Genomic DNA, 14982 nt, shown 5'->3' with positions numbered 1-14982 from the left:
AGCTAGTTGTAGGACAGGTATGTGTGTATAAATGTGGATGTATACGTTATCCTTTATGTAGTGTGTGGTGTATAATCGATTTATGCAAAGCTGTGTACAGACTGAGGCAACTAATTTCCTCGGAAAGGACAATAAAAAACTCCATCTATCGATCCACAACAGCATGAACAGGGCCATGTTGCATACTGCATACTTACGTCTTTTAAGTACATTTTGATAGAGTACTTTAGTACATTTGCTTAAAAAGTGTTTGAACGCAGGACTTGTGACAGAATACATTTACATATCAGCTTTATAGCTGTATTATAGTTATTATAAGTAAATAGTTCTTGTGTCAACACTGTTTCTTGAATTACTAGCATTTTATTCCATCAATCCATCCGTTATCTATACCGCTTATCCTGTTCAGGGTCGCCAGGGGGCTGGAGCCTATCCCGGCTGTCATTGGGTGAGAGGCGGGGTTACACCCTGGACTGATCACCAGTCAATCACAGGGCTGACACATTGAGACAGACAACCTGTCACGCTCACATTCACACCTACGTGGGAATTTAGAGTCACCAGTTAACCTATTGAGCATGTCTTTGGACTGCGGGAGGAAGCCAGAGTACCCAGAGAGAACCCACGCTTGCACGAGGAGCACATGCAAACTGCACACAGAAAGGCCCCCTACGTCTGAACCGGGATTGGAACCAGAAACCTTCCAGCCTGCATCTTATCTACCGGATGCAGTATGTTCAGATTTTATAGTCGTCTCAAAATATGTCAACTTTCAGGGCAAAAAGTCCTCTTTTCAGTTTGGTGATACTGAAGCTGAAGCTTACATTAAGACAGTGTTGCAAGAGATAGATCTTCCACTTCTCGTCTCGACCACTCTCTGTTCTCATGTTCATTGAGCTACTTGTTCACTTTTAAAGTAAAATCTGAACAGACTTCCATTACTTTAAAAAAACACTTAAAATGCCGCTTTAACTAAGATTAAGGTAAATGTATTTGTATAGTGTGGTGTTCTGAAGAGCCTCAGTGAGAGGCAGTGATCAACATCCTCAAGGCTTTTTAAAGGATTATCAAGATCCTGTCAAATGCAGGCTATACCTGTGGGTGTGGTGGGTTTGTGATTATTAAAATCTAAATGGGAATATAAAAGCACCTGGACTTGTGTAAACATGAGTCGATTTGAATCCATACGTCAACAGAATATTAACCACCGTCGTCTGTATGGAGAGGATCAAGTTCATAAAAAACATGGTGAAAGGAGAACGGGTTTACATGAAATATAATTGTAAATTCTCACACAGCATGTCAAAGCTTTTCTTGCCCCTATGTTCCTGATATTTGTTTAAGCCTCTGTTAGACAAACATAGAATAAAGCTTTACCTTCTTACCTTCTTCGTTGGGAAGTTGCTGCAACAAACAGTCATAAAACTCCTGTAGATGCTTAAAGAAAAGAAACGTTTATTTTCCCAAAGAGGTTACACAACATTCAGAATCCTTTCTTAACTCAACATTTGTTAATGTTTCATTATTACAAAAGGTAGAGATCCACTAGCACAAACTAGCACTAGCACATCGTTCTGCAGGTCTTCAGGAAATAAAAAACAAAAAGCCAAACTGCAGCATTGGTCATCAACTACATACTCAAGGTAAAGTAGAGAAAATTACAAATATATATCCATCTATTTCAGGGAAACAATAGATTGTTGTACAAGATTCACACTCTCAAACTGCTATGGTGAGCCATAGGAATAGTACAAAGTGAGGACCTTACAGCAGGTTATCAAAACCAGCGTACAATATGTCCTCTGTGAAAAATAGACTTTTTTTTTTTACAGCCAGATGAGCCAAAAGAAGCGGACAGCAGCTCAAGCAAAGGATGCTGGTCCTTCAAATTTATAAAAAGTTTCTCAAGTTAATCGCATTTTGGTTTTCACCATACATATGTTACACTTCTTTTGTAGTTAGTCTCAAATGCATAAATGTGCATATGTGCAATACGGATAAATATCTTTGAGAACAGCAAGTCTTAAAATTGTATTTGTGTTTTAACGGAGCGATCATTTTGTGTGTGTTTTTAATATGTGGAGTGTGTTCTTTGAGAGTGTGTGTTTGGTCCTTTCTCTTCCTCAAAGAGTTGGTCCCGCTAAACTGGTAATGAGAGTGCCTGTTTTAAATAACAGGACCAGGTGGGGTAGCATGGAGGGGAAGAGAGGAACGAGTTCAAGAAATCAAGGCACGTTTAGTCACATAAGGCTGGTCCTTCATTTTCACTGGAAGAAAAAAAATAACACTTTGACCCATTCAGTCGTGTGCCACGAAAGCAGACTAAATAGGGAAATGCTAAAAACAAAAAAACAGAGGGTAGTAAAATTTAAAAGTGGCATCATATCCGCAAAATTATATCATTACATGCATGATTTTTTGTGAACAGCCATCAATGACTTTAAATGTCAATTAAAAAAGGAATAGTTTGACATTGAGGGAAATTTCCGAGGCTTTAATGAAAAGATAGAGAACAATAACTGTATATTAAAGTGGTAATCTCGAAGATCTTAGTTTCGTTCTCTTTGGCGACACCTGTGGCGATAAACGGTAATTGCGGGAGCACACTTCCCAGATATCCAGACAGTGTCGCATGTGTGACGTCCACGGTTGGCTCCGGTTGTAACTCTCGATTTTCCTGGCTGACGGTCGCTTTCCTTTTTAGACTGCTTGCCTTCATCTGAGCGTCGAATTTGTTTATTTTTCTTTGGATTTCACTTTTCACTTATTTTTGAAGTTGTATCTGTAGTCATCCATCTTTTCTTTGTTTGTTCAGCCATAGTAGATTACTGTTTACTTGCAACACTTGCAGAGACCGGAAAAGCAGCCGCTTAACTCCGCCTACCCTCTCTGGCAGACCAACCACTGCTGGCTGATGGAAAACGCGTCACTAACTGGGCGCCGCTTGGGATTTTTTCTGCAAAGGTCGCCTCCGACACCCAGTCTGTAATACTGCAAATGCAAAGGCTTTAATTTGTGGGCCATGGGCTCAATCACCATTGTGTTACCAAATTCGGTGATAGTGACTTAACAGACATTTATTTAAATGAAAATCTTCGAGATTATCACTTTAAGAAGAAGCTAGAGTCTGCAGCAGGTTAGCTTAGCTTAGCATAAAGTCTGGAACCAGGGAAAGACAGCTAGCCTGCCTTTTTCCTGAGGCAAATAACCTCCTGTAAAACCACAACTTTCATTTTTATACTTTGGTTTGTATAAGTGAGGTAAATACAACTTTTTTAACCTTTGGACAAAGACAGGCTAGCTGGGTCCACTGTTTCCAGCCTTCATGCTAAGCTAAGCTAATCCAGCTGCTGGCTGAAGTCTGTAGTACAACATACACATTTGAAATTGGTGTTAATCTTCTCATCGAACTCATTAACTACCAACTCATCTCAATAGGTTTGCATTTGCATGATTTAGAAATCTGAGCACTCACAGGTGCAAAGTCAAATTATAAGAGAAATCATGTTCCCAGTTGCCCGGAATTGCCTGATTTTACTTTTATAAAGCATTCATCCCCATGTAAGTCAGCTCGCAAGAGTAATGTCAATAATATAGCAGTTGTTTTGACGCCCGTAGCTGCCCTTACAGAGCCAACATATCCGCCGTGTGGAAGTAACAACATTCGTATGCTGGAGTAAAAAAGGCCATTTACAGTTTCCAAATGTGTTTACTGCAGCAACTCCTGTTTTACAGATGTGTCGGACAGTATAAAAGTGCGATGCATATGATTTCAATTAACTGCAATATGAAAAGGAGGATTAAACATGAGGAGTAAAACCGATTTTGGGAGTTTTTTTTCCTATTTTTTCATTTTGTGCATTGAGTTAAAAGATCTACAATTCTGAAAGTTTGAAAGGCAGTGACAGTAGAGTTGAAGGGACGAGGAGGAGGGGGGGGGGTTTCTGTAGTTTTTGTAGAATTTGACATTTCCTGTCAAACTGAGCCACAAGAGCTTCAAGTGAGTGATTAGTGCTCTTCAAGCCAGGATGGACTGTCCCCACCTGGCATTTTCAACTTGATGTGGAACTGCTTGAGTGTCTGTTCCAGCTGCTGTTGGTTTCCAGCGTAGTATGCAGCGATGGCATTGTGGAACAGGATGAGCTGGTTGTGCAACACCTTCACCTGTTTGCAGGAAAATGACATAAAGGCAAGATGAGCACACTTATATAGACAAAGTTATGTAGAGCAGAATTAGACTCCAACCAACCTTGTTCTCTTCCAGGAACTTCAGCTTGACGGAGACGTCGTTTCGCATCCGCTCGTACTTCTCGCGGTGGATCTGGAACTGCTGCTGGGACAGCTCGATCTTGGGCATGGTGGTGGCATCGCGTGGCCCCAGATTCAACTCCTCCAGATCTGTGCGGTACGCGTCATACTCAACCCTAGAAAAGAATATTATTTAAAATGAGTTGTACAGTTGCCATAAAATATCTTAATCAGTAAGGAGGACACTTTAAAGTCAGCATGCAACCTCATATTGCACATAGCACCTAAATTATTATAGAACACCCCTTTAATATTCACCATTAAGAACGTAGTACCCTCCTTAAATGTAGCTCTATTGTATCTGTCTTTTTTTTTGTATATGTTGTGTTTTAAACGTGATTAATGGTTTTAAATGTGTAACCTTGTTTTAAATGGTGTATATTTGCACAAGCGAATAAAAGACACATTTCTGCCTTTTGCATGCAAAAAGAAGAAATTATTTTCTAATTTATTCTAATATGTAATATGTGTTTTGATGTTATGAAAGGTGAAAGAAATCACTACATGGCAAAAGTAATCCCTACACATCACATCCAATCTGTAATTTGTCAACTATAAAAAGGCGTCTTGTAGAGTTTTTGACCTCAAGTTGGAATTTGACTCCAATTTTATGAAGAAGGAATCACATTCAACGCCTTTATTAGACATAAAGGTTACATTGTAAGGTGTTTTGGTGCTTAAACTGCTTAAAGTGAAAACATTTGTTCCCATGAAAACTCCAAAAGGGCAACTTTAATATGCATTCATGCATACAGTTGTATGCTGTGTAATAGTTTTATACAGGTTGCATTATTCAAAAAACTTGTTGTATCTGAATAAACATGTAAGCTTATGTAAGGAGTAAGTGCACACTCTTATTGTGAAGAAACAGGAAGTTCTGTTATTGTTTTTGCAATGAGACTTCTGACAATGCAGCCGTTAACACAGTTTTAAAGACAAGTTGAGGGAAAAGCACATATTGACATGGTTTACATACCTGGCAAATTCATACTGTTTTATATTAAGCATGGTGTCCTCAATTGTTTTGTCCACGAGTGTGTTAACACTGGCGATGAAAAAGTTGATTGCACTCAGCAGCGTCTCTCCATTTTTGGACAAAAGTTTTTGGGTGTCAGCGTTGTAACCGAACTCCTCCTGAAGAACAGAGTGAACAAGTCTTAATAGAGTAGATGACATTTGCTTATTTGCAGCGCTGTCCATTTGTGATATATGGACTCAAATACACAATAGAATGCACTCCCTATCATGTAACACAATTAGAGGAAGTGGAAGAGGTCCTAGGCATGAGTTATGCAGGACTCATTACTGCCTTTTAACAATAACTTCTTGGTGTGTGCACTGCTGTGTTATTCTTCAATGAACAATATCAGAATATATGTTAGTCAAGTCTCCTCTGCCTTCTTTTAGAGCTTTCAGCTAGGACTCCAAAGTAATATCCCCAATTTAATTGACTTCTGTTTATCTATAACATATTTAGACTCACATGCAGTTCTGGTGACTTGAGGCTGAGGTCTGCGAAGGCGTCGCCCAGCTGCCTCTGCGTCTGCATCATCTGGGACAGCTGACTGGCCAGCGTCTGAGCCAGCTTGATTACGTGCTGGTACTTTCTCTTGTTGTCTCGGAGGACTTCGATTTGAGCCTCCAGCTCCATGTCCACAGTCCTCGAGCCCCGGCCCAGCTTCTCTGACAGGATCTGTCGGGTACACTGCAGACAGGTAGCAGGACAATTATTACGCACACTGATGAGTTAAAATCCAATTTAAATTTAAGAGAAAGTTAGTAAAGACTTTATTTAGGCTCCACTTTGTCCCCCTGATTGTCTCTTTTACAAGCAAGAGAAGAAGCAATCGTGTGTGCAGGTTATTTCAGGTGTAGTTAACTTTTCTCTGCCGATATCCTAATAACTGAATGAAGCTGAAGTGTGGGACAGTACTGAAAGAAACAGCGAGGTAGAGGAGTGACATAGAGCTAAATCAAGGACAGAGAGGATTACTTTATATGTGTTGATGCTCCACTTTCTCACGAGGTCCAGTTTCTCCATAGCCGGGCTCTTTAAGTCATCTGACAGGACCAACGCTCCACCTCCTGGACAATCAGAAGTCATTCACTTAGTGGGTGATTAAATTATTAGATTTGCAGGTTAGATAGCTGTGCTCAAAGTGGGAGGTGCAACTCAAGTGTTATGGTTATCAAACATTGTAATAGGATTGTCATGTTAACATTGAAAGCTCACCACAGACACCTAAGATTATTAAAAAAAACAACAACAAATAAACAAAATACATTTAGTCAGAACTTGCGTCTTCTACAGTGCTAACATTAAAAGTCATGTAAAATGCTTTGTGATTTGGGCATAGAGGGGAAATACTGAAGGATACTGAGCCCCAAAACTGACAAAGTATAGTTAAAGGTTATGAGATAAATCAAAGATACAGCTCAATACATTAACAAATACGTTTCTTAATTAGGTGTGATTCACTTAAATTTGTTGACAAACTGCTGACGTTTGGGTTATAGCAATTAACACGTTAACAGACTCGGGTAACTTCATTCTTGATAGCCCCATGCGGCAAACATTACCAAGCGCTCCGCACATGAGACTTGTTACAAAGGAAACCTGACGGCCAGGGAGCTCACCGGCGCGTGCACTGTTACTGCAAAGCCACGCCCATCCGGTTGAAATTCCATGTTTTTAGGGAGTCTCTTTGACGATGTGTGCCTATTTCCTGACTATGTCTAACAAACTAAGCTAGATACGTTCAAGACTAGCAAGCTAACAAAATAACAACCTAAAAAATTTTGCTAGCTCGCAAAGCGATTAGCAGGTAAAATGGCTTAGATTTTACAGTAGTTATGCAGGGATGCTACCACACTGCAGCATATACTGTATATGAGTAAAATTAGGTGAAGTAGTGCCGTCGTGTTAGGACAAAATTTAGCTTTAGCAAGTTAGCTAACTTTAGCTGGAACGGCTGGTTGTTTTGTTTTGTACAGTTACATTTTAACTTTCAAGTTTTGTCCCACTAACTGAGTGGAAGTTAAAGGCAAAATATCAAATTAATACATTATATATTTTACACTTCATTTCATTTTTTTTGTAACTAGCAAAGATTATATTGAATTATATAACTATTATAAGTATTATTAACTCTCAGATGTACAAAATTGTACTAAACAAAATTGTGCTAAATTAAATTGTAACATTGTTGTGACATATTTTTGCCGTTTCTTTTACTACATTTTGTCAGTTTCTGGCTTCCATAGAAAGAGACTATGGGTGCAAACTTTTGCAAGGACAAAGGTTACAAGCAGGAAAACCCCCTGAGATTAAATGTGAAAGCAGCTTTCTTTCCAAGCCAAGAAGATGCTTTTGGCATCAAGAGGTTGCATGAGATCTAGAAATCTTGAGATCTAGATCTTAGGGAAATGACTCTTAGGAGTATGTAAACTGCTATCATTAGTCACCGCAAAGCAGAAGACTTCTTAAATTAGCCCAGACCTATGCAAAGGTAAAGTTCGGAGAGGTATTAAGAAAGAAAGAAGAAGAAGGGTTTGATTCTCAATGCAGGACAGCCTGTGGGAACAAGGAGCAGGTAAGAAACCAAGAAGGGCACAAAGGACCGGGTTAATTTAGTGTGCAAAAAGTGACTGATTCAGTGTCATCTGATTCATACTCCGTCGCTGCGGGTACCTGTCTCAGCCTGACTATCGCTGGTAGAGCGTGCCAGGCGGCTAGCAACAGCCGAGCTGGGAGCTACAGGTGCCACAGGAGATGAGGGCAGGCTTGCTGACCCTGGGAGATATTCAGAGTTACAGTGTTTTCATTAGTATGTCACCATCCCACCTCCATTAGTGCGAGGGAAAGTTTCTCATTGATGTTGATTTCCTGTATGTTTATATTTTTATTACAGTGGCTCTCTTCATGTTGCAGGATCAGTGTGTGACTCAATGAGCAGTGTAAATAACATGGAAAGTAGCCATGGCAACATTGTGGTAAATGGGCTCACACAGCTCAGACCTCTACGGGGAGATTTTGATTTGCATGTATAATAAGGGCATGATGATGAAAAGGAAAGGAGGGTTACAACCTGTAGATCAAAGGAAACTCTTTAAATCAATTGGATGTCAGCCTTTACAAATTCAAATGTCTGCCTTTCAGATATAAGATTTAAAATACGAAAGTGAGACGCTGGGAACACACACAGGAAAAGACTTTTTAAACACAGAATGCTTCAAAACAATCAAATAATGTAACAAAATGACCCAGCATGAAAAGTGTTTGATGAGCTGCTCTGCCACAAAACTCTGATGAAGGAGGAACAGTACACACACAAAACATGGAGAGGAACAGTAAAAATGGGGAGTGACATGTTTTACCTCTGTACGGTCCTGATTCAATGATGCCCTCTGTTGTTGAAGTGAAGTTACTGGAGGTGATGCCAGACTCTGAGAGGTTTAAGGCTCCAGGTCCACTGGGGTAAGAGTCCTGAGAAAATCAGGGAAACAGGGATAGTTTTATCTGGTTTAGTGGCTGCTGATGGACCTGCCGCTTCACATTTGATCACAGAAAAATATATATTTTAAAGAAGTACTGTAAAAGATTAAGATCAACATTACTATAAAAGCAATAATTATTTTCATGAAAATGTATATAAATGTGTGTTTCTTGTAAATTAACTTTTGATAAAACAAATGTAAACATGTTTTCCACCTGCTTTCTGCATACTCTCTCATTTGTAAAAAGCCCTATGATTTCGTAGCTAGGTTTGTTTAGATGGAGCCAAATACTGAGTTTAATACTGTTTTAAAGCCCACACAGAATAAATATCCATGCATCCTTGATCGATAACGCTTATCCTGTTCGGGGTCGCGAGGGGGCTTGAGCCGATCCCAGCTGTCATTGGGTTGCCAGTTTGCCAGTCAATCACAGGAGCTGCACATAGAGACAGACAACCTTTCACACTCACACCTACTGGCAATTATAGAGTGACTCTAAAATTGCCTGTAGGTGATCAACACCAATAACAGTCTCTGTGGTAGGAAGCCAGAGTACCCGGAGGCAACCCACACATGCATGGAGGTAAACTCCACACCTCCGAACCAGGATCTGAACCTTCTAGCTGTGAGGCAACAGCACTTATCACTGCACCACCGTGCAGCCCAAGAATAAATATGCTCCATATAAACACCTCAATTAGGATAAACAGGGCAAAATCTGTTGCAGAGGTAGTTTAATCCTTGCCAAAAACCAAACATTTGTTTGCAGAGTTTTTATGTTGAGTCAATTTGATAAAAGATATCATACACGTTGAATCAATGAAAGACAAAAACATGGTAACAAGGGGTGATGCGGTTTCGAAAAGAAACTTTCAACAACAGGACTTTAAGACCTCTCCAAGGTTTCTTTGGAGACCTGGTAGACTCACATTGTTTGAGTGAATTATATTGCTTTTCAAGATGCTGTTCTCACAGGTGTCTGAACAAGTCCTTACCCTCTGGAACACTGACTCAGGGCTCTGATCCAGGTCTCCATTGCTGGTGATTGGGATCTCAGCGGCTGAGCTTCTATGGGGCTCCTCAGCCATTGTGCTCTCCTGTAAAGAAGAGGACGGTGAAATGAAACAGGTTATTCTTTCTTTCAACTTTATAGGGAGAGGCCTACATCAGGAAAAGAGGACTCTGGATGCACTAGTGGGACACAGTGGATGTGGGCTGCCATCTTGTGGACACAGCTATAGTTGAAAATATAGGACCGTGCACAATTTAATACTTAATATGATAGCTGCTCTGTAAAATAATATCAATTTGAAAGTTTAAAATAATCCCATGTAAGCAGTGTGATCATTTAACAGTGTGATATATTGTTACCTACACTGCATAATTTAAAAATAAAAGGTTATGAAGACACTGATTTCAACCAAATTGTCCCACCCCTCCATGTTTTGTCATAAAATATATATGTATTTGGTTCAGTCCATCCTTTGTCAATGATTTATTTCATTAACTCCAGGACAGGATGTAGACTTTAGATAGCTTGGAGTCATTCACGTTCCTTGTGCAACAATGGACATCGACTTTCAACACTCCCCTATTTTACAACACTGTCTGTTTAATTACTAAACACAGCAGGACTGATTGCCAAGAGCATTACACCATCTCTGCTTTGTAAGTATACAATACTTTCTTAAATCATTTGTGTGTGTCGAGCTTCAGTGCATAATGCCTCCACCTATGATTCCCTGCAAAAAATGAGTTTCCATTGAGACATCTGCTGTTCTCCATTGAAATGTCTTGTGCAGACAATATCTGGTTTATTTCCTTGCAAATACAAGGCTTCCTGTGTGACAGTGCCCTCGATTTATTTTGGACTGCATGAAACCTTGAGCGTCTGGTTTGCAAGTAGTCATTTTGTGGTCTAAAAGAGGAAATCTTGTGATGCAGAAACACGCATGAAACAAGATTCGCCTTAGCATTAAGTGTAATTAACAACCATGTGGACAGACCTGTTTTGATCTTTATAAAACATCTAAATCATGGTCCATCCTGTGGATTAAAATGACACGCTGACATATTGGCTTGGCTTAGCTAGCTGCACATTCATGACTTGGTGCGTAGCATGTAGCCACAGGGTGGAGACAACAGTTTTGTTTAGGCTATAATAACGTGGCTGCCTGTAGTTGCAGCCTGAAGATACAACCGTGCTATTTTTAGTGCTACTTCTGCGGCTTAATCATGGTGGACTTGTGAACTAGGACAATGACCTAACTGCTATAAAGCTTTGCATGCGAACTTCGCGGGGCCTGACAGTGTAAAGCTGGTTAATGTTGATCAGTGACACGCTTGGCAAAGGACTGTGCAACTGAAAAGGTTACTATGAATCAATGAATGTGAATTTGCATCTTTGAGCAACATCCTTCAACTATACGTGGAACTTACTTGAGCAGTGTCTAAATAATGCAAATAGCTGCCTGATCACCAGGTAACAAGATCTGAGTCTAGTCTTAACACACTGGTTTCACTGAGGGAGCAAGAACTCCATGTTGGAACAACAATACATTTAATATTAAAGCCAACATGTTATGTTAACATTTATTTTGTGTATTTTGTCTTTAATGACCATCATGCATAGTTCTCAGTGATAGATAAATATATATTATCCCAGCTCAGACTTTGATTATGGATAGAAGAATGGAAGACACAGAAACACAACATTAAATGTGAAGTTGTCTCCCGCTATAAAACACTTATATGTGACCATTAAATATCAAGCAGTACAAAGCTTCTTAAAGACTTGTAAAGAGACTGAAAAGGTGCATCATTTATTGACCATAAATCAAGACATCGTGATTTTCTTTGATCACAATGCATCATCTGAGACTGTGCGTGTGTTTTTAAAGGATTATTGGTCTTGTAGAGGGAGGTTTAATGGAAAGTTGTAGGTGTGCTAGTTTGTTCATCCTGGAATTCAAACATCTTTTTAAAAGCCAGAATCTGTGACTAAAGATATCTGCTGCGCCCATACAGAGTATATCATATGAAAAGACCAAAGCGAAGCACTTTAAATGATTTCATGTTGGCCATGTGTAAGAAAGACTTTACTGGGTCTTGTGTCATGTGACAGACACATAAATACTTAAATGCCATATGATGCCGGCATGCAGGCAGACAGGCAGCACAGACATCCACCGCTCGTCTTGTCTAACCAGCTACTGCAGATAGGACACACTTTTGTGTTATAGTCTTCTCTGACATCAAGTTCAAACAGGCTGTCTGGTAGAGGAACGTCTCCGATTACATGCATTTCCAAAAAAGGGTGTAAATAAAGACTGACTGTGACTAAATCTGCCAACTAGCAATGTTTATGTTTTTATTTACCAGCAGTTGTTTCTGGATTTAACAGTCTTTTTTGTTGCAAACCCCAGTGGGAGTCATTCAGCTGTAGATCCAGCGGTGATCAGGGGTCTGGGAGCCAAAATGACCCAACCCACCATCTGCAACTACTCTGCAAGGAGGCCTGCTAATAGTGTCAGCCTGCTGGAGCACCGAGATGAGCAAAGTGGCTGCGAATTAATCAGGCATATGAATGGTAGAGGTACGGCATGTCATAGTGTGCTGCTCCCTATAGTCCAGTATCCTGGATACAAGCTGACATGACGTGGAAGGGAGGAATAACAACAATGAGGTAATTGTCCAATTGGCTGCGTCAGCTGAAGAGGAAAGAATCATGTCTTGCCTCTCAAACTATGGAAGAACGTGACACAGCCACGTTGCAAAATGTCGGGCTTTAGCTGCAGAAATGATGGAAAATGTGTCTCAAAGTAAGACATGGAATTACTGAATTCACTCTTCTGAATTTGGGATTACTAAATAAAGAAAAGACAAGAAGAGTTTTAATTCTTGTAATCTGACGTGCAGCTGGCACTAAGCCCGAAACAGAACGTGAATCAACAGCCTGAAGAGTCGCACATTCCAGCAACACCAGAAATGTGGGACTGCTCGCCTGAGAAAGCACAGTCCAAATCTGTCTCGCTTATCCAGCCATGTGACTGACAGCGTGGAGAATTAAAACACTCAAAGCGCACCCAACTTACAAACATTATAAGGACATGGTATCATTTACACATCATGTAACTACTCACTTAGACACAGAGGGTCTGTGTCCAACAAGAGAAGGCATAAACACAGAGAAATGTATACTTACTGACCTAGACATTGTAATAATACACACACATATTGCATAGTTATAAACAGCAAAGATAAATCCTTCTCAAAAATCACTTTGAGATAAGCCAGCATAACTACAAAGCAGAGAAAATGTAAAAAGCTTTGATTGTTTCAAATAACATAAGTCACCTCACAAAGTAAGGAAAGCCACCACCTGCAACATCAGCACAGAGCAACAGCTACAACAGCCATATAGCTCTAAAACCTCCAACAAAACACAATGTAATCTGAAACACATCTATTGACATGAATAGCAGAAACAAAAAAAACACAGCTCAGGATCATATTCAGGATTTAACCAAATAAAGCTTCCTAACTTATTTTAATCTACTGATGAATTGATTGTACAGGAAAAAGACCACCACCATCGCAGCAAATAAAGATCGAAACAGCAAAATGAACAAGAGCACAGCAAGGAAGTGCTGGAAGAAGCTGATTGTCCAAAGTGGAGATAAACATCACCTTTGCTTCAATGTGAGATTCTCCGTTTTCCTCTGGTGTTTCAGCTCTTTCAACATGATGATTTGTCTGGTTTCCTTCATTTTCTACACTGTCAGACACGTGTGCAACATCATCCTTGCTCCATGTCACCTCGCTCTCACTCTGAATGCCCTCATCCTCCTCCTGAACATCCCTGTCAATGTCTTCTGCAAATTCCTCGGGACTGTCTATGTCAATGTCGTACAGCACTTCATCTATGGCATCTCTCCCACTACTGTCGTCTATACTCTCCTCTTTTACATCCTCACTCAAACTCTCCTCTTTTACATCCTCACTCAAACTCTCGTCTTGTACATCCTCACTCAAACTCTCCTCTGCTTTGTTCTCCTCCTCATAATCCACCTGAGGGTCCTCGGCTGGGGTCTTCCCAGATTCAGCCTCAAGACTAACTTCAGACATACCTGAAAACAGACAGATAGGAGGGTGTGAAAAGGTCCTAATATCAGTCTGTATGTGAATGTGTTATCATTAAATTCAAGAGATAGACCTCAGCATGCTTCACTTTCTCATACATAAATGCCTGATGATATTTGCAAAATAGACAACACTGTTAGAAGGTATTTCCACAGCAGCATTTGATGAACTCAGTCACGTGACACACTAAATACATAATTTCGTCAATACAGATGAACACTGCTGGCAATGCAACATTAAAGTGTCAATTTATTTTTACATATACAATTGACGGTCATCATGCTCGGTCTTCGCAACATTACACACTGGAATTGTCTCTTAACGTTTTGCAAGGTTGGGTATATTACCTGTTGCAGCAGTCACTTAACAAGCGGAGGTATCCAAGAGCGATGTAACACTTTTTAATGAAACACTTTATAAGGCTACTGTTGACACATCATGTCGTGTAATCTTTATGGTTAAGAGTAAGACTAAGCGGACATGGTGTATCTGTGAAGCAACCACGTAATAAACCTCTGTGTGGTCAGTTAGCATGAAGCTGTTCACTAGTTTGAGTTAACGCGAATGTATCAGAGCCGTTGACGTGTTGTTAGCTAACGTTAGCGTAGCTAAACAGCAGATAACGCTCGAAACAAACTTATTAAAAACTTAAATAAACGCACTTCAATTCATGACGTTATTTCAGCAAATTTTCGCCAAATGTTCAGCCCGACGCCATAGGGGAATGGCGGTAATCAAAACTTTAGTATACATTACCTTTCTGCGGCCGTGGCTAACTCTTTAGCCGTGAACTGTTAGCCGTTAGAATTTCACTGAAATCCTTGGTGACGTGACGCACTGGACGTTACTTTCAAAAGGATGTACGACGTTTCATAGATATATTATTGATTTATAATCTGCGCTCCTTGACTCCCCTCAAGCACACTAGACGTGCCGTTCAAACCCCGGAAAAAGTGATCCAGATCCACTGTGGGCCCTCGCCTGTCATGAGAAGCAGACCACATCATTTACTGCACGCGCGCTCCCCCTGCTGAT

The 14982-nt window shown here is 40.2% G+C and overlaps 1 protein-coding gene across 3 annotated transcripts; it reads right to left on the bottom strand.

Moving 5' to 3' along the window:
- Positions 1 to 1433: 1433 nt before the first annotated feature.
- arfip1 (ADP-ribosylation factor interacting protein 1 (arfaptin 1)) lies at positions 1434 to 14919 on the bottom strand. Of its 3 annotated transcripts, XM_069666137.1 has the most exons (10): positions 14704 to 14919; positions 13495 to 13934; positions 9801 to 9902; positions 8686 to 8794; positions 8000 to 8101; positions 6302 to 6393; positions 5792 to 6013; positions 5285 to 5442; positions 4250 to 4424; positions 1434 to 4164 (listed from the first exon to the last, which is right to left on the bottom strand). In XM_069666137.1, the coding sequence occupies exons 2-10, from the start codon at positions 13930 to 13932 to the stop codon at positions 4009 to 4011; spliced, it is 1554 nt and encodes a 517-aa protein (XP_069522238.1). In that variant the 5' UTR covers positions 13933 to 13934; positions 14704 to 14919; the 3' UTR covers positions 1434 to 4008. The 3 variants fall into 3 exon arrangements, with proteins under 3 accessions (XP_069522238.1, XP_069522239.1, XP_069522240.1); XM_069666138.1 differs by lacking the exon at positions 8000 to 8101; XM_069666139.1 differs by lacking the exon at positions 13495 to 13934.
- Positions 14920 to 14982: the final 63 nt, after the last annotated feature.

This window comes from Semicossyphus pulcher, unplaced genomic scaffold, assembly GCF_022749685.1.
Source record: "Semicossyphus pulcher isolate SPU_LCO1_2020_fin unplaced genomic scaffold, fSemPul1.0.p SCAF_17, whole genome shotgun sequence".
NCBI lineage: Eukaryota > Metazoa > Chordata > Actinopteri > Labriformes > Labridae > Semicossyphus > Semicossyphus pulcher.
The sequence above is the reverse complement of the archived record's forward strand: the minus strand, read 5'-3'. Positions and strand labels throughout refer to the sequence as shown.

Coding starts and splice junctions, on each gene's coding strand:
- arfip1 (XM_069666137.1), bottom strand. CDS start 13,932: ATGTCTGAAGTTAGTCTTGAGGCTGAATCTGGGAAGACCCCAGCCGAG. Junction 9,903..13,494: donor AATCTCACATTGAAGCAAAG/GTGATGTTTATC, acceptor TCTTCTTTACAG/GAGAGCACAATGGCTGAGGA. Junction 6,014..6,301: donor GGAGCATCAACACATATAAA/GTAATCCTCTCT, acceptor ACCTGTCTGCAG/TGTACCCGACAGATCCTGTC.